A 26805-nucleotide genomic window follows, 5' to 3' on the forward strand; every position below is an offset into this window, starting at 1 on the left:
AATTAGTATTAATTAGACAAGTAATTTTTTTTTTTTTTAGAATTAATTTACAGTGTTAGAAATAAAGAATGAGAAAAAGGGAGGGTGTTTTGATTTGGAGGAGGAAGAATGGGGGCTTTTACAGTGTAGGTTATTTTATATTTCTTGAACATATTAGTAACGCAGATTTGTGTATTCTGTAATAATTTACTGGGTTGAACACTTAAGATTTGTTTATCTTCTGTATGCATTCATTTTAATTAAAAAGTTAAATTATTAGTGTAGGAAAATGTATGAGATATTATGAATAATTTTATGACAAGATATTTAAAAACCTAAGACAAAACTGACCAATTCCTAGTCAGATATTATTTACCAAAACTGACAACTGAATGATTCTGTAAATATTTTAAAATTTCAGAATTTCACTTACTAAAAGCCACCTAACAAAGCAGACTTCTAGCCCGAATTTACCAGTAAATTCTACAGTATCTTTAAGGAAAAAAAAAAATCCCTTAATATTCCCCAAACTCTTCTGGAGAAAAATAAAGGATGGACATACGAGGACAGTTCAAGATTGATGTCCAAAAGAAAAACAAAACAAAACAAAAAAAGGAAAACCAAAAATTATAGGCTAATAACTGTCATGACCATAGATGCAAAAATGTGAAACAAAATATCAGCAAATTGAATCCAACTAACACAGAAAAAACAAAACATAGTGATCAAAATGATTATTTTCAGTAATACAAGATCGGGGCAACATTCAAAAAAAAAATTCAAAAGTCGATATAATTCTTTAACAGAATAAAGGACAAAAATCATACAATCATCTCAATAGATGCAAACCATGGTTTTACAAAATTCAATATCCTTCATGATGAAAACTCTTAGAAAGTTAACAATTTAAGACAATCTTCCTAATATATTAAGAAGATATCTAAAAATGAAACAAAAAACAAACAAACAGATCTCTCAGAAGACATCCCTCTTAACTGAAAACTTGAAAGTTTTCTCTCTGGGATCAGAAACCAGAAAAGGTGCCTTACTCAATACTTACTGATGGTCCTAGCCAATTTAAGAAGCGAAGAAAAAGAAAATGGTATAAAGGTTGAATCTAAAATAATCTGCAGGTTAATTATTAGGAATAAAAACTGAGTTTAACAAGGTTGCTGATCAATATAGAAAAATCAGCTGTATTTCATTACGGCATTGGTAAATATAAAATAAAATTTTAAAATATATCCTTTAAAACAGCATTAAAAATCAAATTTTGAAAAACATATCTAATGAAAAATATAAAAGACACATAAAATTATAAACACTACTGAGAGAAATTAAAGAAAACCTAAATACCATGTCCTTGGATTGGAAGACAATACTTCAAAGATGTCAATTCTCATGAAACTGCTCTCTACAGAGTCAAGGCAATTCCAATAAAAAAATCCCAGTAAGATTTTCTGTGGGGTTCGAAAAGCTTTTCCTAAAACTTATATGGAAAGGCAAAGTGCCAAGAATAGCCAAGACATTCTTGAAAAGTAGAAAGACTTGCTCTACTTGATATCGACATTTATTGAAAAGACTTTCATAAATTGTGGTATTTCACGACTATAATAAGACAGCATGAATCCAGACAAAGACATGCAAATGGATATATACAAACTAAACTATAGTATCTGAAGTTAAGATAATGATAGCATTTGGGCAGCAGTGACAGAAATATTGACTGGTGTGGGTATTATGACGGCTCCTGAGGAATCGCAAGCTCTATTTCTCGACCAATGTGGTAGTTACATGGGTGTCTTGCTTTGTGATAATTTATTGAGCTGTATATTTAAGTTTGGTGGACTTTTCTGATTGTATGTGTTACTTCAATCAGAAAGAATACACTACATCCAATCAGGATTCACTTTTGAAATGAGAAGATTATATAATACAATGGAATCTATCAAATAATCCTTACAAGTTAACAGAGAAAAAAAAATCATGTAATTGTATCAATAGGTGATGGAAAAATTCTACAGCCATTCCTAATTAAAAAATTAAGTAAAATAGTAAAAGATGCTATTTAAAGGTAGTATATTTACCAAAAAACAGCAAATATTATCGTAAATGGCAAAACACCAAAACCATATAAAGTAAAACCCAGAATTTAACATTGCTAACACCATGGTCACTTAATTTTGGACATTCTAGTAATTGTAATGAGATAAGATATAAAAATGAATGCAAATACTGGAAAAATTACGAAAAAAATCTCTTATGCAATTGTATATCAAGAAGAACCAAGAGATACTAGTAAAAATCTAAAACTGATACGAAATTCAAGATAAAAAAATTAAAGTGTTTCTCTAGTATTTGGAATCTATTCATGAATTTGGGAAATATTTTATTTATAATAATGGAAATACTGATACAAACTTAAGAAAAGCATAGAACTAATTATGTCATATATCACATCTCTCTATATACATCAAATATATATGCAATGAAATCATATTCAACGCAAGTTCAAAAAATGGAAAGTCATACAGTGTCGTATAGATGGGAACACTTAATATCGTAACATATTAAGTGTTCCCATCTATACGACACTGTATGACTTTTCATAACATATTAAGTGTTCCCATCTATACAACACTGTATGACTTCGCATTTTTTGAACTTGCCTTGAATATAATTTCATTGCATATATATTTGATGTATATAGATAGATGTGATACATGACATAATTAGTTCTATGCTTTTCTTAAGTTTGTATCAATATCAATATTTCCATTATTATAAATAAAATATTTCCCAAATTCATAACATGTCAATTTTTCCAAAATAAAAACAGAAAATTTCTTCTCATCCTTATGTCTCAATTGAAGTGTGATCTCTTGTAAATGTTTCCCTGACAATCCTAGGTAGACCTAGGTACTGTTTTCCCTGACTTCCTCTGACTTCTATGCACACATACTTTCTTATATTGCACTTATTTTAACATTACCAACAAACCATTTGCTGTCGATTTGATTCTGACTCATGGCGACCTCATGTGTGTCAGAGTAGAACTGTGCCCCACAGGACTTTCAATGGCTGGTTTTTTTGGAAGTAGACTGTCAGGTCTTTCTTCTGAGGTGCCTATGGGTGGACTTGAACGACCAACCTTTCAGCTAGTAGCTGAAAGCATTAACTGTTTACGCCATCCAAGGACTCTTATCATCGTATTACCCAAATATGGCTTATGGTTATTTACATAACTATCTCCCCACCACAATGTAACAGCCCTGAGTAGAAACCATGGTTTTTCTTTTTTGTATGTTGAATACTCACCACCGTACCTCGCATGAAGCAGGAACTCAATAAATGTTAACTGGAAGAATGAATTAGTAGTTTGCACGACTGACTCAATAAATGTTGCCGATGTTTACCTGATTCACAGAAGCAGCATGATTTCCTGACTTGTTTTTCATTCAAATCAGCATTTATCTCCTTCTGTATAATCCGCAACAACAAAAACAAACAGATCCCCAAAGGATTTTTTTTCTAGAACTTGAATTTCAGCCTATTATTTTTATATTTAAGATACAGACATTTAATAGAAGATTTTAAGAACTTAACTGACAATTTATAAAAATCTACACATTTTTGTTTATCTAGCATATATTATTTGCAGAAGTCAAAAGTTCCTGGTTGTATCAGGGGTCCACAAGATCATCTAGTGATTTCTTAGGACTCATGTAACTCAGCATATAGTTCTACTTAGGTCTAAGATTTATTATAGCCACAGGATACATGATAGGTTCAACAAGGGGAAAAGATACAACATGAATCTGGAGAAATCCATGCAGAGCTTTCTTTATGCTCTCTACCTCCTGTGAGAGTACATATTTGAGGGTGTTCCTTTCTCCAGCAATAAAAAATGCAGTAACGTGTGTGCAATGTTTTTGCCCAGTTAAGTCTATCAGAAACTCCTTAGTACTAAAGATTTTCACTGGAGGCTCGTCATGTAGGCACCCTCTGCCCAACCAAAGTTCCAGACTCCCAGAAGGAAAGCAGGTCGTTAGGTTGTTGTTAGGTGCCGTCGAGTTGGTTCCAACGCATAGCGACCCTATGCACAACAGAATGAAACACTGCCTGGTCCTGCGCCATCCTTACAATCGTTATGCTTGAGCTCATTGTTGCAGCCACTGTGTCAATCCACCTCATTGAGGGTCTTCCTCTTTTCCGCTGACCCTGTACTCTGCCAAGCATGATGTCCTTCTCCAGGGACTGATCCCTCCTGACAACACGTCCAAAGTATGTAAGATGCAGTCTCACCATTCTTGCTTCTAAGGAGCATTCTGGTTGTACTTCTTCGAAGACATATTTGTTCATTCTTTTGGCAGTCCGTGGTATATTCAATATTCTTTGCCAACACCATAATTGAAAGGCATCAACTCTTCTTCGGTCCTCCTTATTCCTTGTCCAGCTTTCACATGCATATGATGCGATTGGAAATACCATGGCTTGGGTCAGGCACACCTTAGTCTTCAGGGTGACATCTTTGCTCTTCAACAGTTTAAAGAGGTCCTTTGCAGAAGATTTGCCCAATGCAATGCGTCTTTTGATTTCTCGACTGCTGCTTCCATGGCTGTTGATTTTGGATCCAAGTAAAATGAAATCCTTGACAACGTCAATCTTTTCTCCATTTACCATGATGTTTCATTGCTCCAGTTGTGAGGATTTTTGTTTTCTTTATGTTGAGGTGTAATCCATACTGAAGGCTGTGGTCTTTGATCTTCATTAGTAAGTGCTTCAAGTCCTCTTCACTTTCAGCAAACAAGGTTGTATCATCTGCATAACGCAGGTTGTTAATGAGTCTTCCTCCAATCCTGATGCCCCATTCTTCTTCATATAGTCCAGCTTCTCGTATTATTTGTTCAGCATACAGATTAAATAGGTATGGTGAAAGAATACAACCCTGACGCACACCTTTCCTGACTAAACCAATCAGTACCCCTTGTTCTGTCCGAACAACTGCCTCTTGATCTATGTAAAGGTTCCTCATGAGCACAATTAAGTGTTCTGGAATTCCCATTCTTCGCAGTGTTATCCATAGCTTGTTATGATCCACACACTCAAATGCCTTTGCATAATCAATAAAACACAGGTAAATATCCTTCTGGTATTCTATGCTTTCAGCCAGGATCCATCTGACATCAGCAATGATATTTCTGGTTCCACGTCCTCTTCTGAAACCAGCCTGAATTTCTGGCAGTTCCCTATCGATATACTGCTGCAGCTGTTTTTGAATGATCTTCAGCAGAATTTTTCTTGCATCTGATATTAATGATATTGTTCTATAATTTCCACATTTGGTTGGATCACCTTTCTTGGGAATGGGCATAAATATGGATCTCTTCCAGTCAGTTGGCCAGGAAGCTGTCTTCCATATTTCTTGGCATAGACGAGAGAGCACCTCCAGCGCTGCATCTGTTTGTTGAAACATCTCAATTGATATTCCATCAATTCCTGAATCCTTGTTTCTCGCCAATGCCTTCAGAGCAGCTTGGACTTCTACCTTCAGTACCATTGATTTCTGATCTTATGCCACCTCTTGAAATGGCTGAATATCAACTAATTCTTTTTGGTATAATGACTCTGTGTATTCCTTCTGTCTCCTTTTGATGCTTCCTGCATCATTTAATATTTTCCCCATGGAATCCTTCACTATTGCAACTCGAGGCTTGAATTTTTTCTTCAATTCTTTCAGCTTGAGAAACGTCGAGCGTGTTCTTCCCTTTTGGTTTTCCACCTCCAGCTCTTTGCATTTGTCATTATAATACTTTATTTTGTCTTCTCGAGAGGCCCTTTGAAATCTTCTGTTCAGTTCTTTTACTCATGAATTCTTCCTTTTGCTTTAGCTGCTCGAGATGAAGAGCAAGTTTCAGAGTCTCCTCTGACGTCCACCTTGGTCTTTTCTTTCTTTCCTGTCTTTTCAATGACCTCTTGCTCTCTTCATGGGTGATGTCCTTGATGTCATTTCGCACCTCGTCTGGTCTTCGGTCACTAGCGTTCAATGCATCAAATCTATTCTTGATATGGTCTCTAAATTCAGGCGGGATATACTCAAAGTCATATTTTGGCTCTTGTGGACTTGCTCTGATTTTCTTCAGTTTCACCTTGAACTTGCATATAAGCAATTGATGGTCTGTTCCACAGCCGGCCCCTGGCCTTGTTCTGACTGATGATACTGAGCTTTTCCATCATCTCTTTCCACAGATATAGTCAATTTGATTTCTGTGTGTTCCATCTGGCGAGGTCCATAGTCGCCGTTTATGTTGGTGAAAGAAGGTATTTGCAATGAAGAAGTCGTTGGTCTTGCAAAATTCTATCATTTGATCTCTGGCATTGTTTCTTCACCAAGGCCATATTTTCCAACTACTGATCCTTCTTCTTTGTTTCCAACTTTCGCATTCCAATCACCAGTAATTATCAATGCATCTTGATTGCATGTTCGACCAATTTCAGACTGCAGCAGTTGATAAAAATCTTCTATTTCTTCATCTTTGGCCCTAGTGGTTGGTACTTAAATATGAATAATAGTCGTATTAACTGGTCTTTGTTGTAAGCGTATGGATATTATCGTATCACTGACACCGTTGTACTTCAGGATAGATCTTGAAACGCTCTTTTTGACGATGAATGCAACACCGTTCCTCTTCTAGTCGTCGTTCCCAGCATAGTAGACTATATGATTGTCTGATTCAAAATGGCCAATACCAGTCCATTTCAGCTCACTAATGCCTAGGATATCGATATTTATGTGTTCCATTTCATTTTTGACAATTTCCAATTTTCCTAGATTCATACTTCATACATTCCAGGTTCTAATTATTAATGGATGTTTGCAGCTGTTTCTTCTCATTTTGAGTCATGCCACATCAGCAAATGAAGGTCCCAAAAGCTTTACTCCATCCATGTCATTAAGGTCAACCCTACTTTGAGGAGGCAGCTCTTCCCCAGTTATCTTTTGAGTGCCTTCCAACCTGGGGGCTCATCTTCCCGCAGTGTATCAGACAACGTTCCGCTGCTATTCATAAGGCTTTCACTGGTGAATGCTTTTCAGAAGTAGACTGCCAGGTCCTTCTTCCTAGTCTGTCTTAGTCTGGAAGCTCAGCTGAAACCTGTCCTCCATGGGTGACCCTGCTGGTATCTGAATACTGGTGGCATAGCTTTCAGGATCACAGCAACACACAAGCCCCCACGGTATGACAAACTGACAGGTGTTCAGCATAAATTACATTGTTTGCATAGTCTACACACAGTAAACCACTCTTCTCAGTGAAAATTTTCTATCAGTGAAGAGAACTGTTTACCAGCCATGTTCCCGGACACCAGCTAAGGGGCAACCATGCAAGCAGGTCCTTCTAAAGACAGTAGTTTCAAGCCTGCTAGGTTAACTCTTTTTGCAAAAAAGTTATTCACTGGTATCCTAAAATTAGCTATCTGTGAAATGTGTTGATTAGCAAGGAGGTTAATCAACTTAATGGGACAAAAAAAAAAGTGTGTTTTTTTAAATAACGCTAACAATGGGAGAAAAGTTTAAGGAGAGCTGGAAAGCAGAGAGCGGATCTCTGCATACAAAGGCATGTGGCTCTCTGGACTTAGTTAAGGACTGAACCCACTCAAGTAATTATAAAGGGAGATAAATCCAGTAGAATAGACTTCATTTTTTTCCCCATGCTGAGCACGGGCCATCAGAAGTACATTTTCTGACAGTTATGGGTTTTGTACAATATGTTGGAAAAGAGAATAATGATTATAATAAAAATGCTCATGGTTTATTTCTCAAAATATATTAGGTATTTGCAACCATTTGAAGTGCTCATTTCAGTAACGTGGATGGAAAAGTTAATAACACACACATTACCTAAACCAAGTTATTAATCAAATTTAGATACTTTTTTTTTTTTAATATAGAAAGCTTTTTAGACAAGGACATAGCCTTTCAAATCTGTTGGTCAATATAGGGACTTTAAATTGTCAAAGTTGTTAAGAGGTTTATTTTTCAGACTCTTAGCTTACTTAACGTAGCTACTGACATAGTAGCACAGTGCTCTCACCCAGTATGGACTTTTCAAATGTTTATGTATAATGAAATTGCACTACAAAGAAGCATATTGTGGGAAATATTCTATAATTTAGTAATTATCTATAATTTAGTCTGTCAACTATTATGCATTACAAGACATGGAAAATTATGTCACTTTCTACTCTAACCAAGAAAATTTCTTTGGGGAGAATTTAGTAAATTTCCGGTTTATTGAAATATCTTTTATACCACATTAACTTCTTAACACAGCTAAACCAGTTAACACGATGCTAATGGAACCAAGCATGGGGATTTTATTCCCATAATAGCCAGATGGCAACCCACAAAATACATGTTATGTCCAGAGGCCGCACCCTGAATCTCTTGCTGGTAATTTTCCAACCACAGGTCACTGATCACTGGTCAAAAGGGAATGAGGAGAGAATGGCTATCTCTGAACAATCTGTCAGGACTAGTAGAAAAATGATTCCACATAGCTCAATTTGATGCTTCCTCTGAAGGTTGCAGGTTATGTTGCAGGTTATGTTCTGCAGTGCACCAAAGGATTATTGAAATTTTACTGTGGTAAAATTAATTTCAGGGAACTAGCGGTTTTGTATGTTCCCTTATTTAATGAGATTGTTTCATACCAATGATAATCATAAGATTGTACCTCATTTATTCTGCCTGCCTCTGGGGCAAAAGAACTATTGTATGCTTCTTCTTTTGGATAACCCATAAAAAACTGTGCAGGTTTGGGAAGATTTCTTGTGGGTGAAGTTTGAGCTGAAACAGCTGAAGCTTGAGGTGAGACATTTATAGCTCCTAAAAAAAGAAGAGAGAACTTTAAGTATGAGAAAATAACATATTTTTTTATAACAAGGATGAATTTCTAATGCATAGGCTTGTTTCAAAGTTCTCCCTGCTCAGTCAGCTGCCACAGAACTGGAATTATCACAATTGGGTATTTGTTTGAGTTATAGCAGCATCTCCAAGAATAAAATGACCTTTCCTGATGTTCATTACCTACAGATTTCCAGTGGTTCACCTGAAATTCTTAACCTCTGATACTTATTTATTTTATTATGACAGCTTAATCTCCTGCCACTCACCACAGCTCACTGCCATAATTAGCTGCTTACATTTCACTCAGCAGACAATAGGAAACCACCGATGACTTGAAAAGGGACTAACGGCAAAATGTATGGGTTATTAAAAAGGAGAAAGAAGAGACTGGAGGAAACTTATTGCAATTGTCAAGGATGGACAAAACAAGAGAGGAAGATGAGAAATCTAGGAGGTAGATCAGCCAGAAAGTGGCCAGTTTTGGATGCAAAATACAAGACAGATAAAAAGTCAAATATGGGTCAGGTTTTGTGCTTGAGTGAAAATAAGAGGGTCAGAAAGATGACGAATTCTGTTTTGTGTGTATTCAGTGAGAGGTGGTTATTAGCTACTCTGATGGAGATATCTAGTGCTCTCTGTGTGTATGTGTAGGATATACAGGGCAATATTTTTAGGGACATGCAGGAAGCTACCCAGGAATGAAGGAACTTAAGTAACGTCTAGTCCATTCTAGGAGAGATGGGAAACAGCACATATTGCTGAGGCAAAAGATTGCAATGGGTTATGGGGACCTTCCTGGGGAAAGTTCTCTGAATCACAGTATGTCAGAAGCTTACTCTACCTCTCATTATAAACAGTCACATTAGAGGCACTAACTTCTCTGTACTTTGCAATTCCAAAAAGCAAAATCATTCAGCAATCACTCAAAAATAGGGGCTAATTATAGTAATTTTTATACCATCCTTCACTTTCCAGGAAACCCTGGTGGCATAGTGGTTAAGAGCTACGGCTGCTAACCAAAAGGCTGGCAGTTTGAATCTACCAGGCACTCCTTGGAAACTCTGTGGGGCAGTTCTATTCTGTCCTATAGGTCACTATGAATCAGAAGTGACTCAACGGCAATGGGTTTGGTTTTGGTTTAAGTTTCCAAAATAACCACAATTTTTAGAATGACATAAAACATAATTCGAAAATATATATGATGAAACTATAATTATTTACTTAGCAAATGACAGAACAATTATAACTATTTTTCATTTTCTTACCTTGATCATCAAAAATACTTGATTTTTTAGTTATCACTGCATCATTCTATATGGTACAATATTCAAGAGAAAAACATTCATTAGTAATTACATTTCTGAAAGAGATTTTTCCTTCTATCAACCAATCAAATGAATAGTTTTTTTTTTTTCTCTCTCTCTCTCTCTCTCTCTAGCCCCTCTTTCACAGAAGTTTTCTCAAGGACAATACCTATTATCAACATACTACTAGAGAACTTCCCCAGGTATTTCCAACTTAACTAGTTTAAAGCTGAACTCAATATGTACCCATGTACAAACTTGCTCCTGCTCCAGTATTTCATATTTATTTAAAGGCATGATAATCCACTCAGTGCTTAGTTCTAAAAGCTTAGTCATTCAATCTGTTTCAGAGAAATCCAATTTAATCCAGTCCAATGGCTATTGAGCACACTACTTAGAAAAAAAATAATAAAATTTATCATTCTGTTTTATTGTAATACCATTTGTCTGTGTCTGTCTGCCCACTAGACAATGAGTCATAAGGGGAATGATTATCTTATATTTGTATCCTGTGTGATCCAATTTCCTCATATCTGACTTGGTACAGGGCCTGGCTAATAGTAGATGCTCAATAAATACTAGCTATTATTGTCAGTATAATTACTGAATGTTTGTTTGAATTAATTTCTGCTAAAGTAAATAAGGCATTTAGCATAAAAGCTAACTCAACACCTTCTCTGCCAGGAACAAGGATCAGGTCTCATGTACAGACCCCAAAATCCTCAACTATTCAGTAGCATGCTAGAGAAGGAGATGGTCTATAGAGATAAAAATTAACCAGATGATTTAATGATCATTATCCAAAAGTTTAAAACATCATTTTATACCTTTTCTGTACCATTACCCTGTACATTTGGCTGACAAACAACTGAAGTTGCTGATTTTTTGATGGCATGCATTGAATTATTTTGAGACTGGTGAATATTTGCTGCATATCCTAAAAGTAAACGAAAGAGAAATCCCTTAATTTTTACCAACTTTATTGAGGTAAATATAATAAATTATTGTTTCCTTATTGGTTTAAAAAAATATGTTTGATGAATGAAAGCAAAATTGATTATACTGTCTGACTGGATGTTCAATGTATACCGACAGAATACATAAAACAACAGTAAGGGAGAGGCGAGGAACCATATAGGTTTCTACACTCCACTTAAAAAGGTGAAATACTGACTCATGGTAGATTCTGAAAAGCTAACCATGTCTAGTGTAATGCTAGAACAAACCACTAAACATCTATACAAAGAGATAAAGTAGAGACTATTGAAAAATGAATCCTATATATGCTAGCCATGGGCAACTGGAACCAAAATTAAAAAAAATATATATGAAATAGTATACCCCCCCAAAAATGATTTATTTAGGTATAAATGTAGCATAACAAATACAGGATCTGTATGCTAAGAACTACAAAACACTAATGAAAGAAACTAAAGACGACTGAAATAAATGCAAAGACATCATGTTCATGGACTGTAAGACCCAGACAGTAAAGACGTCTTTTCTCCTCAAACTGACCTATAGACGTAATGAAATTTCATTCAAAAATCCCAGCATGATTTTTTTACGGATATGGGCAAGCTGATTTTAAAATTAATATGAAAAGTCTAGTGAATTAAAATAGCTGAAACAATCTTGAAAAAAAATAAAGTTGGCAGAATTACATTGCCCACTTTTCAGACTTAATAAAAAGCTAGTAAAATCTCTGTCACATGGGGTCACTATGGGTCGAAATCAACTCGAGAGCACCAAAGAACAACATAATCAAGACAGTGAGATTTTTGCAAAGGGAGAGACATAGATCAATGGAACAGAAAATGAAAAGATAAATCACAGACTTGGAGAACATAATTTGTAAATCACACATCTGAAAAGGACTTATGTTTAGAATACATAAAGAACTTTCAAATGTCAATAGTAAGAAAATAATCCAATTTTTTTTTTTTTTAAAAAAGGCAAAAGTCTTGAGTAGACACTTCACCAAACAGGATTTACAAAAGGCAAAGAGCACATGAAAAGATACTATCACTAGTCATCAGAGAAATGAAAATTAAAACTATGCTGAGATATCACTACACCTAGTAGAATGGCTAAAAAAAAAAAAAACACTGACGATACCAAGTAATGGCAAGGATGCACCCATGGGGTTGCCATGAGTCAGAATCAACTTGAATACAACTGGTTTTTTGTTTTTTGTAAAGAGTTTGGCAGTTACTTCTAAACTTAAACATAGACCTACCATAACCAAAAGCAGTTGCTATCAAGTCAATTCTGACTTATTTTTTTATGTGAGTAAGGCTCATGGAAACCTATGTGAATCAGGGTAGAACGGATATGAAGAACCCCACATGACCCAGCAATCCCTTGTTCACACAAAAAGCTAAACACAAAGCTTCCAGTGAGTCTATACATAATCACACAAGCCTGCAAACAACCTAAATTTTCTTCAACTGCTGAATGGATAAACAAACTCTGTATATACATACAATGGAATACTACTTAATAATAAAAAGGAACAAATTATTAAGTCATACAATAATTGCAATTGCATGCAACTAACCTGGATTAATTTCAAAGGCCTTATGCTGAGTGAAAGAAGTTGTTCTCAAAAGGTTAGATACTGCATGATTCCATCTATATAACATCCTCCCAAAGAGGGACAAATATGATGGAAACAGATCAGTGGTTACCAGGGGTTATTTATTAGTTGGGGGGAGGGTATGACTGTAAAGGGATATCATGAGGGAGATTTTTAGGGTGTTGGAACTGATCTGTATCCTTCTCTGAGATTTTTAATGTATAACCTATTAACCCGTTGCCGTCAGGTCGATGCAGACTCACAGCAACCCTACAGAACAGAGTAGAACTGCCCATGGTGTTTCCAAAGAGAAGGTGATAGATTCAAAACTGCTGACCTTTTGGTTAGCAGCCGAGCTCTTAACCACTATGCCACCAGGGCATATACATGTGTTAAAATTCATGGAACTGTACATGCAAAAAATCTATTTTACTGTATAAAAGCAAAATAAGTATCTCAGAATTTCTTTTGGGGGGGAGTGAATAGATACAAAAACAAGATGAGAAGCCGGGGCTATAGGGAATTCAGGGCTCTGGACTCCGCTTGGAGAGCTGTCAGTTACATGGGGGCACCCTGCCCATAAGAGTATAGAGGCTATGACACTATACAGAATTCATATACACGGCCCAAAGATGAAATGAAAACTAAGAAGATTTGATTATGGTAAATGGGAAACTGCAACACTTTTAATAACGTGATAACTCGTGACGTCACCACTATACATTTCTAAAATTTACAATAAAGACAATGACTCATATACAACTCTCTGAGAGAGAAAAGTAGATGAAGATAGATCCTCCTTAGGTATGGATCGACATTTTTTCAGAATTAATCTTTTAATGGGATTTTCTCCCAACTGTGCTTAACTAAACATACAGGTCAAGTCTCTGGACAATTGTCACAAAGGGACTGGTAGTTTGGTGAGGCTGAAACAAGATTTTCCACCTATCGTTCTTTCTTCACATATCACAGATTCTGTGACAACAGTAACACAGTCTGGACTGCATCTAACACAATTTTTTAGAAAATCACTGCTTGGAATAACTGCTTTAGAGACTGAGTTCAGTTTTACTGTCTACATTTAGTAGATGTGGGGCTCGTGCTGTCATAGTTATGTCTGTAGAATAGCTCTTTGGTGTGCTGTAAAATCTCTTTGGACTTTAGAAATGGGACCCATGAGGCTTAGGGTTGAATCAATTCAATCTCAGTGGTCCTAAGGTAGAAGACAACCCAGGCTAAGGCAACCCTGTCTCTCCCCAGGCGTCAGTTTAACTGATACTAAGCAAATTACATACCCAGGGAGTAGAGAATTTTTGACTTAATTTTCTTTAGATTTTAACTGATAAGGACAAAGAGATTTAACTTTTTTACTTCAATTTTCTCTAGAAATTTAATAATGAGAGGAGGTTCACACTGTTCAGTTTTAGATATTGTTACACTATTAATAGTGCATTGTTTTGAAGATTTTTATGCTGTCATTTCAGCTGATGACCTACCTGGTGAGCTCTAATGGATAATGAGTACATGAAGTGACAGACTATGAAATACAAAGTAATAAAGGCAGTGACTTTTCAGGAGGTTTCACAGTAGCTTTGGAGTCAGTGTATTTAATTTCTAACCCATTTCTGAGTTTTCTAAAATCATATTGAGCATTAAAAAAAAAAATTACAGTTTGTTAGGCTTCATGTACTCTGCGTTTAACAGCAACATCCCCTTCACCTAATTTTTCTAAAATGATAGTACAATATCAAGTTCAAAACACTGTATAAGTAACTGTTGCTGTTGTTATGTGCTGTCGAGTCAGTTCCCACTCATAGCAGCCCTACAGGATAGAGTAGAAATGCCCCATAGGGTTTCCAAGGGGCGGCTGGTGAATTCGAACTGCCAATCTTTTGGTTAGCTGCTGAGCTCTCAACCATTGTGCCATCAGGGCTCTTATAAGTAACTAGAAAGTTGAATTCAGAAGGCAGTGAAGGCTGTATCATTGTTGGTAAGCATCACTCTAAATCAGTCATTTGACAAGAGGACAGAGGATTTATCCACATTGGAAGGAAAAAAGGTCATCGTCAAACTCATTTTTTCCCCAAATTACTATTTAGTATTTCTTATCATATTCAATTACCATTTACTCCTTTATATGCAGGACGAACTGACTTTCCTTCATCATAACTCTTCTTTTTCTTTGGAGAAGCTTAAAGAAATTTAATAAAACATTTATCTTTAACAATTGTGATAACAGAATTACTTATGATAGACTCTATTTTCCATGCCTAAGAGCAGGTGAGCCATACATAGGCTTATCTGTATATGAGTTTGGGAGGAGGTTTTGGAGAGACGTGAAATGGGAGAAAGGAAAAGCACTCTTAAAATATTGTCCCCTCAGGTTAAAAGTCATACTTGGAGGGACAACATTTTCTTCCAACAAAAGAGAAAAGCTATAATCTGCAAAATGGAACATGACATTTCCTCTCTGTGGGGATACATACCAATATGGTGATTGGGCTAGAGCCCCACCAGCCCACAGTGACTATGACAATTCTTAGATGTACCTTATGGCCAGGCATAAGCAACCATATACATATCTCCCTTTTGTGATAGAAGTCATTGTCATTCCTGTGGCAAAGGCGGACAAAGGATCCTCACTACATGTGTACACAATGAGTTTTCATTAGAGATGTAGACTATGAGAATGATCTGTCTCCCCACTGATCACTGCAGCTGATTCATCTAATATCTCCTTCCCCCCTCTCTCTCTATCTCGTCTGGAATCTAATTGGTGAAAAATGACAACATTACTATGGTGGTATAATTCAACTTCATTTGTGACATAGATCTCCTTACTCTTTCTCACCTTGATAACAGAAATTAAATACATTTATCTGAAGTAGCAAATGTGTACTTGAAATTTTTTTTCCTATCAAATATTAAAGTTAACACTGGAAAATGGAGCAACATATGTAATTGCTACAGTGATGTTTTGTCTGAGGCACGGTATTGCTGCGTCATTGCCTCAATGAACTGAACAAACTAAATTATCGCCATAAGCAAACATGTATTCAGCATACATATTGGGTTATCTTCTCTGTAAAACATAAAAGGGGGAATTTATAATATTATGGGAGATTATGACATAGAAAAATATCCAATAAGTGTACTAACAATGGTACAAAGTCCTATAATGGGTTCAAAGGAGAGAGCTCTTCCAATTAGTGTTATCAAAAACAAAAACAAAAACTTCGTGGACTGTTTGTTTTTGTTTTTGATAACACTAATTGGAAGAGATGCAGCTTAAAGAATTACAGGATTTAATAGATGTAGATGGTAAGCAGGTTATTCTAGGCTGAGGAAATGGCATAAAGAGAGGCACAGAAGTGGGGAAGGTAAACCTTATTTTACGAATGACCAGTAGTCTAATTTGACCAGACAATAAAACGAGTGCTTAGTATCTGCTACAGACTGTTGGGGTCTTTATAGACATTAGGAGTATTATCTTTGTTTTCAGGTATGAAACTGTGGCTCAGAGAGGATAAGAAATTTGCCCCAAGGTCATGTGGCTAATAAATGGTAAAGCAGGACTTGCACTATAGTATTCTAGCTCCAGGGTCTGTACACATCAACCTGAAATAGTAGCTGCCTTCTTCAGGGATGCAGTGTGAAATAAGTTAAAAAGCTAGGCTGGAAGTAGTGTGAGCTTTATTTAACAGGTAAAAGGGATCTTTAAGCTTGTTGGGCAGAAGAAACCACAGAACAGAGTTTTAAGTGTAATTAGGCAGCAATGTACAAAGTGAATTTGAGGTAGGGAGAAATAATGATCAAAGGAGACTAGCTAAGAATCTACTAGAGTGACCTAGGATAGGCTCTGGCCTAGACACAGGATTGATGGGACAGCTGTGAGAAACACACTATTATGATGATAACTGCATGGAAGATGATCATGTTCTTTCGTGATAATACATAGTCACAGCGAGTTCAAACATTCTGGCCATGAAAATTTCATTAATATCTAGGGTGGAAATCCCACTACAATTTTATAATATTATAAATAAAAGGAACTGATAGAAATTGGGCATAGGCAAGTCTATGTTCCTTCTTTTAAATATTCTTTCTTTTTTTTTCCCTTCCTTTCCCTCTTTCTCTACCTCCTTCCTTTCCCATTTTCCAGTTCTGTTTATTCTTACTGATTGAAAACACAGAACACCATGTTGGTATATAATAGCAATTATCTTACATGCAATTTTTTAAAGTTTCAGTGGAAAAAATACATTAAGTATAGGGAACTTGGTTAGAAACTATAGTCAAGCTAGTCTACTGTACCACTTTATAAGATTGTTTTAGTTTGTTACTGTATTTACATATATGTCTACTATTCAGCTTGAGCTGTAATGGGGAAATGCCTAGAACAATGCTTGGCACAAAGCAGGTAGCAAGTATTAAGCACACAGAAGAGTTTTACAAAAGCCACTAACATATAAATACACAAAAGCATCTTCTACTTTGCTATATTGTCTTTGAATGTTCTTACATTCAAAATATGTTCCATCTTGTCCTTTGTATTCAAATGTATTTTTTCCCATCTCTTCTCTTCTATCACCAATCTCTTGCATTTTTTGTAAATGATAAGCCATTTTTTTCTCTAGAAGGGCTTGTTTCTAAAATACAGAAAATATATTGGTTAATATCAACTATCCATTTAGAAACACAAAACATATTTGAAATGTGACAGTATATTGAAAAGGACAGTATATTGGAAATCACTCCTGTCTTGAGATGTGTAATATAACACTGACTACAAATTTGGGAGTGGAGGTAGTAAGGGATAAATTTCCATTTGTGGTCAATGTCTAACACTTAGATGTAATTTATCTCACTGTACACTTTCAGGAAATTTGTTCAATTTCAGATCAGATAATGTCTCTCAATATATGGCTGTCCTAGTGAGTTTAGGCAATTTCTCAATTATCTTTATTTGGAGGATTCCTAAGTGACTTATCCAAAAGTCAACCATGTCTACCATAGGAAAACATAGAATTCATGAAATGTGACTTCCCTTTGTAAATCTATGGATGTATCAAATAGGACAGAATTGCACAGAGAAAAAATCCTCAGAGATCCTCAGAAGGGCCCATGGTGTATTCAGCAGAAAATGGATCAGAAATTAGTAGAAAAATTTCCAAGGTTACAGAAAGAACCATCCTAAAGGCTTAAAGAGAACAATGCTTGTCATCTACTAAAAAAAAAAAAATTTTTTTTTCATCTACATGGGTTTGGAAATCATACAATTGTTGCCAGCCACACTGGAAAAATTTCATAAGTCACAGGGCATTGGGTAGAATACTAAAATGGGTCTTGTCTCAGTAGTAGAGAATAATTAGTTCCAGATTAAACACGGCTCTATCTAAAAGTCTTTTTAAAAAATCTTAAAAAGCAAGATCTGTAATGATGAAACTGTTTCCAAATAAATTAACTACATCCAAGAAAAAGCTGCAGAAAATATCTATATGATTATGAAAATATTCAGTACCCAAAAAGGAAAATTTATGTTGTCTGGCATCCAGTCAAAGAATACCAGCCATGTACAGAAGCAAGAAAATACAACCCACAAAAAAGAATAAACCAATCATGACCAAATACATGTAAATTTTTTCCTTACTATTTAAATCTCCTTAAAATATAAACAACTGTTTACATAAAGTTAACAATGTATTACAGGATTTATAAGATATAAGTAAAATGTGTGATAAAAATAGCATACATGACAGGAGGGGGGAAATGAAGTATAATATTGTATGGTTCTTATACTACAGGCAGAGTGGTATAATAGCACAAGACTGATCCTAGCAAGTTAAAGATATATACTATAATTCCTAAAGCAACCATTAAAATTACAAAACAAAGAGTTATAGCTAATAATCCAACAAAGAAATAAAAAGGAATCATCAAAAGTAAACCCAAAGCAAAGGAAAAAGATGAGACAAATAGGAAACAAATAGTAAGGTGATAGACTTAAAACTAACCACATTAAACCACAATAAATATAAATGCTCTAAATGCCTCAATTAAAGGAACCCTGGTGGCACAGTGGTTAAGCATTCAGCTGCCAACCAAGAGGTCAGCAGTTTGAATCCACCAGGTGCTCCCTGGAAACTCTATGGGGCAGTCCTACTCTGTCCTTAAACCAATTTGTCAAAGAAGAACTCAAAGGAAATTTAAAGTATTTTGAGTTAAACAAAAATTAAAACATAGGATATCAAAATTTATGGGCTCTTGATAAACCAGTGTTTATGGAGAAACTTATAGTACTAAATGCCTATATTAAAAAAGAAAAGTCTCAAATTAATGACCTTCCATCTAAGACACTAGAAGAATAAGAGCTTTTAGTTAACCCATAGTAAGCAAGAAAAAGAGATGTAATAAAGATCAGAGCAGAAATCAAAGAAAAGAAAAACAAAAAACCAACCGAGAAAATCAGTAACACTAAAAGCTGGAATCTTGAGAAAGACAATAAAAATGTAAACAAAAAAAGGGAAAAAAGCACTAGCCAAAATGATCAGGAAAAAAGAAATCACAAAATACCAGTGGCAATACTGAGACAGATGACAGTACTACAGGAAAATAAAGAAATACCTTAATCAACTTTATGTCAAAACATTCCACAATTTATATGAAATGGAAAAATCAGTTAAAATACACAAACTATCAAAGGTCTTTTAAAAATAAATAAATGTTCTGAACAGACCTGTATCTATTAAGGAAACTGAATCTGTAGCTAAAAAAAATCTTCACTGAAAGAAAACTCTAGGCCCAAGTGGCTTCACTGAGGAATTCTATAAAACATTTCAGAAAGAAATATCAATTCTAAAAAATTCTTCCTGAGGATTCTTCCCAACTTATTTTATGAGGTCAGCATTACCCTGATACCAAAACCAGACAAAGACATTACAAACAAGAAAACGATAGAACAGCTCTCATGAGCATAGGTGCAAAATTGTAACCAAAATTTTAGCAAATTGAATTCAATAGTAGATAAAAGGCTAATATCATCTGATCAAATGAGTTTATCCACACATTCAGCATTTATTTAACATTCAAAAATGAATTGGCACTATTCAACAAAACAATAAACCATAAATATAAATATATAGGATTGTTATGAGTTGAAAGGAAGACCTGGTGGTGTAGTGGTTAACTGCTACGGCTGCTAACCAAAGGTTGGCAGTTCTAATCCACCAGGTGCTCCTTGGAAACTTTATGTGGCAGTTCTACTCTGTCTTATAGGGTCACTATGAGTCGGAATCCACTCGATGGCAACAGGTTTGGTTTTGGTTTTATGAGTTGAAATAGTGACCCTATTTATTTATATTTATGTAGGTCGCTATGAGTCAAAATAAAACTCTGGTGGCATAGTGGTTAAGAGCTACGGCTACTACCAAGAAGTCAGCAGATCGAATTCACCAGGCACTCCTTGGAAACTCTGTGGGGCAGTTCTACTCTGTCCTATAGGGTTGCTATGAGTCGGAATCAACTCGAAAGCAACAGGTCTGTTTGTTTGTTTGTTTTGGTACGAGTCGAAACAGACTCAATGGCAATGGGATTTTTAATATTTTATATATGTATACACACACACATATAAAAAAATTCAATATACCCACAAAAAAACACAGGACAATATCCAGTATCTATTCCTGATAAAAATTGTTTGAATGCTAGGAATAGAATTTCTTCAGCATAATGAAGAGCATCTGTGAAAAACCTACAGATAACATTATATTTAATGATGACAGGCTGAATGCTTTCCCCTTAAGGTCAGTAATAAGACAAGAATGTCCATTCTCAGGGCTTCCAGTCAACATTATACTGGAGGTTCTAATCGGTGTAATCAGGCAAAAGTTTGAAATAGAATGAAAGGATAAATAAAATATTATGAACAATGTGTTATGGAATGTGATCAAAATCAAAGATTCTGACAACTATAACTTAAGCACATAATTTGGAGTGAAAATATGTATTATGCCATAACTTAAAGGAAAAGACATAAAACAATTTAGAAACACATACAAATGGATTGAAAGCCTCTCAGATTAAAACAAGATTAAAAAAAAAAAAGTTAGAACAAGTTAACTGGAAACATCAATGATTCAAATGGTTTTGCCATCAACATGGCTCATGCAGTATGTGGTTATTACACTGCCTATAATAAGTGGCCATGTCTAATGGGCACTCCTAGTAGCATACTTTGGTCCATTGCACTAGTTTCTACTAAAATTGAGCAGGACTCCTTGCAGAATAATTGGCATCAGGCAAAAATCAAGAGGAACCTGGGGCGTTTTGTAGCTCTTAGAAAGCAAAGATATCTTCAAAGATATCTAGGAGCAGTGTTGCAAAAAGAAGAGGCATGGAGAAGACTGCCACTGAAAAAGTGGTGATGATCTAAACATTAGAAAATAATAATTAGTCAGCTGGAATAAGCAGCCTACCATATAAGCAGGGAGTCCCTGACAATACTAGAAGATACACTAACAGAAGTAGAATAAAAGATAATCAAACATGCTTTAATTTCCAATATTTTTAGAAAATTGTTACATAGTGGTATATATTAATATAATCTACATAAATCTTACAGATAGGTTTGTTCAACAATAAGCTACCTAAAATGATAACTTATTATTTTAGATCAGCATTTATTGACATAGAAAGTTACTGATGATATCTGTTAAATGAAAAAGGAGTCTAAAAAAGAAACTACAATGTATAACATTATTTATGTATATATTTATTGGAATATTCATAGAAACAGTATGCAAGTGTGTGTGTGTGTGTGTACATGTGTGCACACCAAAAAGAATAGGATGGTAGTTGACTTACAGATGACTTTTCTTTTTCTTTATATTAATTTACACTCTAAATCATAAAATGCTGTACAGGTATTCACCGAACACCGTCTGTTGGAGAACAGCCCATGGCATATACCCTTGGTCCCATAAGGTTATAACAGAGTTCAGAAATCCTGATTGGAGAACATCAAGTAGCAGACTTTGCTAAGTGCTGTAGATCCTGCCTCCCACTAGCTCTCGGGATCTCACCTCAGCGCAGGCCTGGGGTAGCAGAGGCAAAGGTTCTGGCCTCAAACTGAGGCTGCCTGTCCCACTGAGCGACCCTCAGCAAGGGACCACACAGACACCTATGGAACCAAAGAGGGGGATGCTCTGCGTGCGTGGCGGCTGTCCCACTCAGCTAGGGCGCCATGCGCCACGCCTAGGCCCAGACCTCAGCTCCTCCTGCAGTGGTGGTCGCTAAGCACTCCAGTCTGTGGCGGTGGTGGGAAAGAGGAACAGGGTGGGGTAGGGGGGAGGGGTGGCCCATTTGGGGACTGGGGAAGCCCGGCAAGGAGGAGGGAAGGAAGGGAACAGGCCTGAGCTTGTGCTGTGTTGGGGGCCAGGTAGCGACCATGCAGGCCCAGCAGCAGCAGAGCCAATGTTTTCACACAGTCCCTGGGCACAGCACTGGAGATGCCGTCCCCTGCCTGCCAGTAACCATCCTGAATGCCTCGCTCCTGTATATAATATGGTATTTGCACAACGTCCAAATCACATAAAGTTCTATTTCACAGACCATATTGTGGAGTTAAGTGATGCATACCTGTATATTATTTAATATTTTTTATAAAAAGTTGAGGTAAAAATATTTAGTCAGTTAACTGATACGGTAAGATTTAGAACTTTCACAATGAATTTCTGGTTCTAAGAAAATCTTAATCAGTTATTTTTTTCAATAGGAATTACAAGTACAGTTTAGTGTGAAGATAGAAGTCAAAAGTAGAATCAAATAGACCAGTACTTTGTATTTTATGGTTAAAATAGCATGTTCATAACCTTAAGGTTTATAGAATGCATATCATTTTGGGTAACGGGTCCACAGTCATCTCAAAAGGTATACTTTGAAGGATCAAAAATAGCAAAAGTTTTTCAAACAGCTCAAGTTAGAAGTCAAAGCTCACCCTACCTTTCTGTCCCTCTCTTCTCTGCTTTTACGCCGTTGCTCCTCAATTCTAGCTTCTCTTTTAACATCTTCTCCAATCTTTGTCAGAAGTAACATCTCTTTTTCCTTCCATTCCTAGAGAGCACAATATTACTGTACTCAGTGTGTGTTCTCTTTCATAATAACATTTTTGTAGTTTGTGCACCACCAACAAACTAGAACAAGTCAAAGGCCTAATAAAAATCAGTTCAAACATAATGAAAGTTATACTTGGGTTTAGAATGGGCTTTTCTTACTGCACTCCTACATAATTATTTTTTTATACTAAGGCTAACTTTTAAAACTTTAAAGAGAAGAAATTGGCTCAGATCCCTAGGTTGAAGTACTAGCCCCATTAGTTCATGTAACAACTTGTATAACTGTGACAAAAGATTAAAAACAATGAGGGTAAATTCTTTAGACCTGGAAGGACTTCAAGTGGTATGAGGGGAAGCATAAATTATGTACAAGTAAAATAACTATATACAATTTTTCTCTCAATATTTTAAACGTTAACTCTGACCTCCTCGATTTTTCTACGAAGACTAAGTTTTCTTCTTGTGTGTTCCCGCTGTTGCCTTTCTTCTTTATCCCTCTGGAGTTGGCGTTGCTCTTCTGCTGTGCGCTCTAGTAGTTCTAATTCCTTACTTATCATATCCAAATATCTAAGTAAAAGTGCAAATATTAGTGAAGGTGAACTGGGTGTTTCCCTTATGATGGCATCAACTTCTTTGACATTCCCAAACCACCTCCTTGCTCGCTTTTTATTTCTTGAACTACAGAAATTTCACTGTTTTTTATATCAGTCCTGTTCATGAACCTTTAAGCCAGGCTGACCCAACAACTCACCATGTTTTACTCATTAGACCGATCTTTCTCCTATTAAAAAAAAAAAAAAAGTTGCCATTGAGTCAATTCAACTCATGGCGACCAGTCTCTGTGATATAAACCTGTTGCCATTGAGTCATAGTGAACCTACAGGACAGAGGAGAACTGCCCCATACAGTTTCCAAGGAGCACCTGGTAGATTTGAACTGCTGACCTTTTTGGTTAGCAGCCATAGCTCTTAACCACTATGCTACCAGAGTTTCCTCTCTGCTATATAAGTATCTGTTATTATGGCCAAGACAATGTTAAAATGTGAAACAGACTGATTAAAAGCGTTTTACACAATAGGTATACATAACTCAGTAGGTTTAGGAATATGAGTTTGCAAAGAAGGCTTAAATCAACTGAAGTGATGACTTCAAATCTGGAAACAAACAGTAAATTTAAATTTCCTAAGAAAAAGGTGGATACTATGTTTCCCTGTAATTTACAAGTCCTTGACCAGATCTCCCATCTACAGTCTGAATCTCTAGTAGGTAAATATGTATTATGCCATTATAATAAAATGACACCATGAGATATAAAAGTTAGGTAATAGAGCACCCCTATCCTTCACCACCTACCACGCGCCCTCTGATGAAGGGGGGGACATGTACTGTAACTCATCCCTTTCCTTCCTAGGGAATGGGCTTGACCACAGAATGGTAACTTTTGAATATGTATGTGGAATAGCTGAATGAGCTCAGTTTCTGGGAGACAACACAGTTTATATTGGCATTAGATAAAGTTATACCAAATACCTTAAACTAACTTCCTCATACTTAATACTGTCAGCCTTTAAATATGAATCCCCAAAAAACTGCTATTGTTTGAGGCATGTGCTAAAGACATTTTCCCTACCTCCCATTCTCCTACTGTGAAAAAATTTTTGGATCTGATTTTTCCTTCAGTTTGACTTAGCTCTTGAGCTCCCAGAAATCTGACATCTCTGGTAAAAATTGCCCTTCCTAGATTTGGCACCAAGGTTCCAATTCCTATACCTATTGGTCTCCCCTGCTTCCTCTCCACACTGAGGGATATAGGGATATAACAGAAATCATATAGTGTCTAGTATTTTTTTAAATCTTGCCTTCAATTCTTCCAACTTATTTGGCCCACAACATGTACATAAAATATACATTAATTTCAGTCTTACCTGTGCCTTATTAACCGTTCTTGGTCCTTAATAGATTGGGTGCCTTCCTGTAACAACCAATTCTGGAACTGTGTAACATCAAAACATTCAGGGATGTGGCTGTTTTCCTGCAGTTTATTTACTCTCTTTGCAAGCATTTTCTAAAAAAAAAAAAGATATAGATATATACACACAGATACATACATATATATGCGTGTGTGTGTACAGATAGGTTTATATAACAACATTTTTTTTTTTTTTTACATTTCCCAGGAGTAAAACTGTCTTTTGTTATGCTGTTTTTATATTAAGGGTTCAGTAAAATTCATATACTTTATAAACAGTTAATTCTGTTTAACTGCTTTTAAGCCTATTTTTTAATCCATTTCAGATAAATGGACCAAAATAAAGATTTCTCTCTCTGAAAATAAAAGTTAACTATTTCATTTTATCTTTCTGCCCAATCTGAAATGAAATGTGCGATAAATGGAAGAGAAAAATCTATAGGTACCGAAAGGGGAAATGGGGGAGGAAAGTATAGAATATTTAAAAGTATAGGGAAGTATTCTTATTTATACCCAACACTCTTGACCTGAGAAAATAAATTCATACACACAGACATCTGCACACCTTTCTCATGTTTATCCAAATCTCTTGACCCTAAAACATGAATTCACATGTACAATACACACACACACACACACACACCGCCCACCACACCTCTGAGTCACAAATCAAAAGGAAGCCACTACCTATACCTACCCATTCTGTACCTAATTATTCTACTTCACCTTTAAGACCAACTTTTTTTAATTGAATGAATACAGGTGCATGTGTGTGAATGCACAAACACACAGTTTACATGTTCTCAGAGACACCTGTAGGACACTATAGCTATTCATAGTTTTTCTCTGCTATTACTCAAGCTTGTTTGGCTTCCAGCTTAAAATCTGGCTGTCACAATAGACTCTTCTTATTGGTGTCAGCTCAGGTACAGTAGGAACACATCAGAGTAGCAATTTAATTACTGAATTTTCTCAGTTACCACTGGTATGTTAATAGATGGCCTGGTCCTTTTTCTCTTATTGGCCCAATATAGTAACCTCTAAATATTATTTATTCTTGCTTTAAATTTTCATTTGAAAATCTTATTTGATTTGTTATCTCAATAATTAAAAGCTTGAATGCTATAAGAAAATGTCCTACATACAAACCTTTCTTCCAAACCCTAGATAAAGAAAACAAATTTAAGTATTTAACTTACTTGTTCTCTTACATAGTTTCTTTCAAAGTCTAATTTTAAACTGGTAAGATATTGCCTGTACTTATTCCATTCCCTCAAGGAACATACAATCTAAAACAAAATAAAAAAAAAATGTATATGAATACAAATATTTAATAAGCATAGAAAAAACAGAAAAACATTCATGTTGATAATATATTTGGTATCAAAAGTAATAACACATTTTGTTAATAATCTTCAAGCAATTGCCAATCATGAGGAAATTTCTATCCCAATATTAGTCCTTTATTAACATGGCTTATACCATAATAAGAGATTTAGTATGAACAATTCGGTATTAAAATAAAATACCAATGTAATAATGATGCTTAACCCCAATAAGAATGTATTCTATCAAGGTGACTATTTTGCTAGGTTTCCATTTTGTCTCAAGTTTTTAAAAAGTGTATGGGGCATAATCTTGATGTGTACATTAGAGACAGAGAAAGAGGACTATGATTTAGCTGGGAAAATTATTTATATATCTTTAAATCCTCAAATTATCCGGTAATCATCTTTTGATATTATCACAGAAAAAAGATGAAGAGGTAGTTTCATTTAGAAATAAAAGTTGCCTAATTTCCTTGACCCAAATACTGGAGTATGTGATGGAATTGCCATTTAAGTATCCTCTCATAACCAACTAAAAGGTGATATGGTCCCTCTTGTCAAGTATAGAAGAAAGGTAATATTAAGTCTTGAAGGTTTTCACTGATTAACAAGTAGTAATATTCAGCC

At 35.6% G+C, this 26805-nt stretch overlaps 1 protein-coding gene across 1 annotated transcript in view; it reads right to left on the minus strand.

Moving 5' to 3' along the window:
• The window catches only part of FSIP2 (fibrous sheath interacting protein 2), an 81058-nt gene that overhangs the window by 49449 nt on the left and 4804 nt on the right, over positions 1-26805 (minus strand). Inside the window, exons 4-13 of the mRNA XM_064286916.1 lie at positions 26050-26139; positions 24807-24946; positions 23307-23448; positions 22769-22879; positions 17292-17418; positions 14892-14960; positions 11019-11128; positions 10153-10198; positions 8760-8866; positions 3396-3459 (exon numbers count right to left, since the gene is read on the minus strand). Coding sequence (XP_064142986.1) covers positions 3396-3459; positions 8760-8866; positions 10153-10198; positions 11019-11128; positions 14892-14960; positions 17292-17418; positions 22769-22879; positions 23307-23448; positions 24807-24946; positions 26050-26139 — 1006 coding nt within the window. The remainder of the gene's footprint in view (positions 1-3395; positions 3460-8759; positions 8867-10152; positions 10199-11018; positions 11129-14891; positions 14961-17291; positions 17419-22768; positions 22880-23306; positions 23449-24806; positions 24947-26049; positions 26140-26805) is intronic.

The sequence above is a fragment of the Loxodonta africana genome, chromosome 6 (genome assembly GCF_030014295.1).
Source record: "Loxodonta africana isolate mLoxAfr1 chromosome 6, mLoxAfr1.hap2, whole genome shotgun sequence".
Lineage (NCBI taxonomy): Eukaryota > Metazoa > Chordata > Mammalia > Proboscidea > Elephantidae > Loxodonta > Loxodonta africana.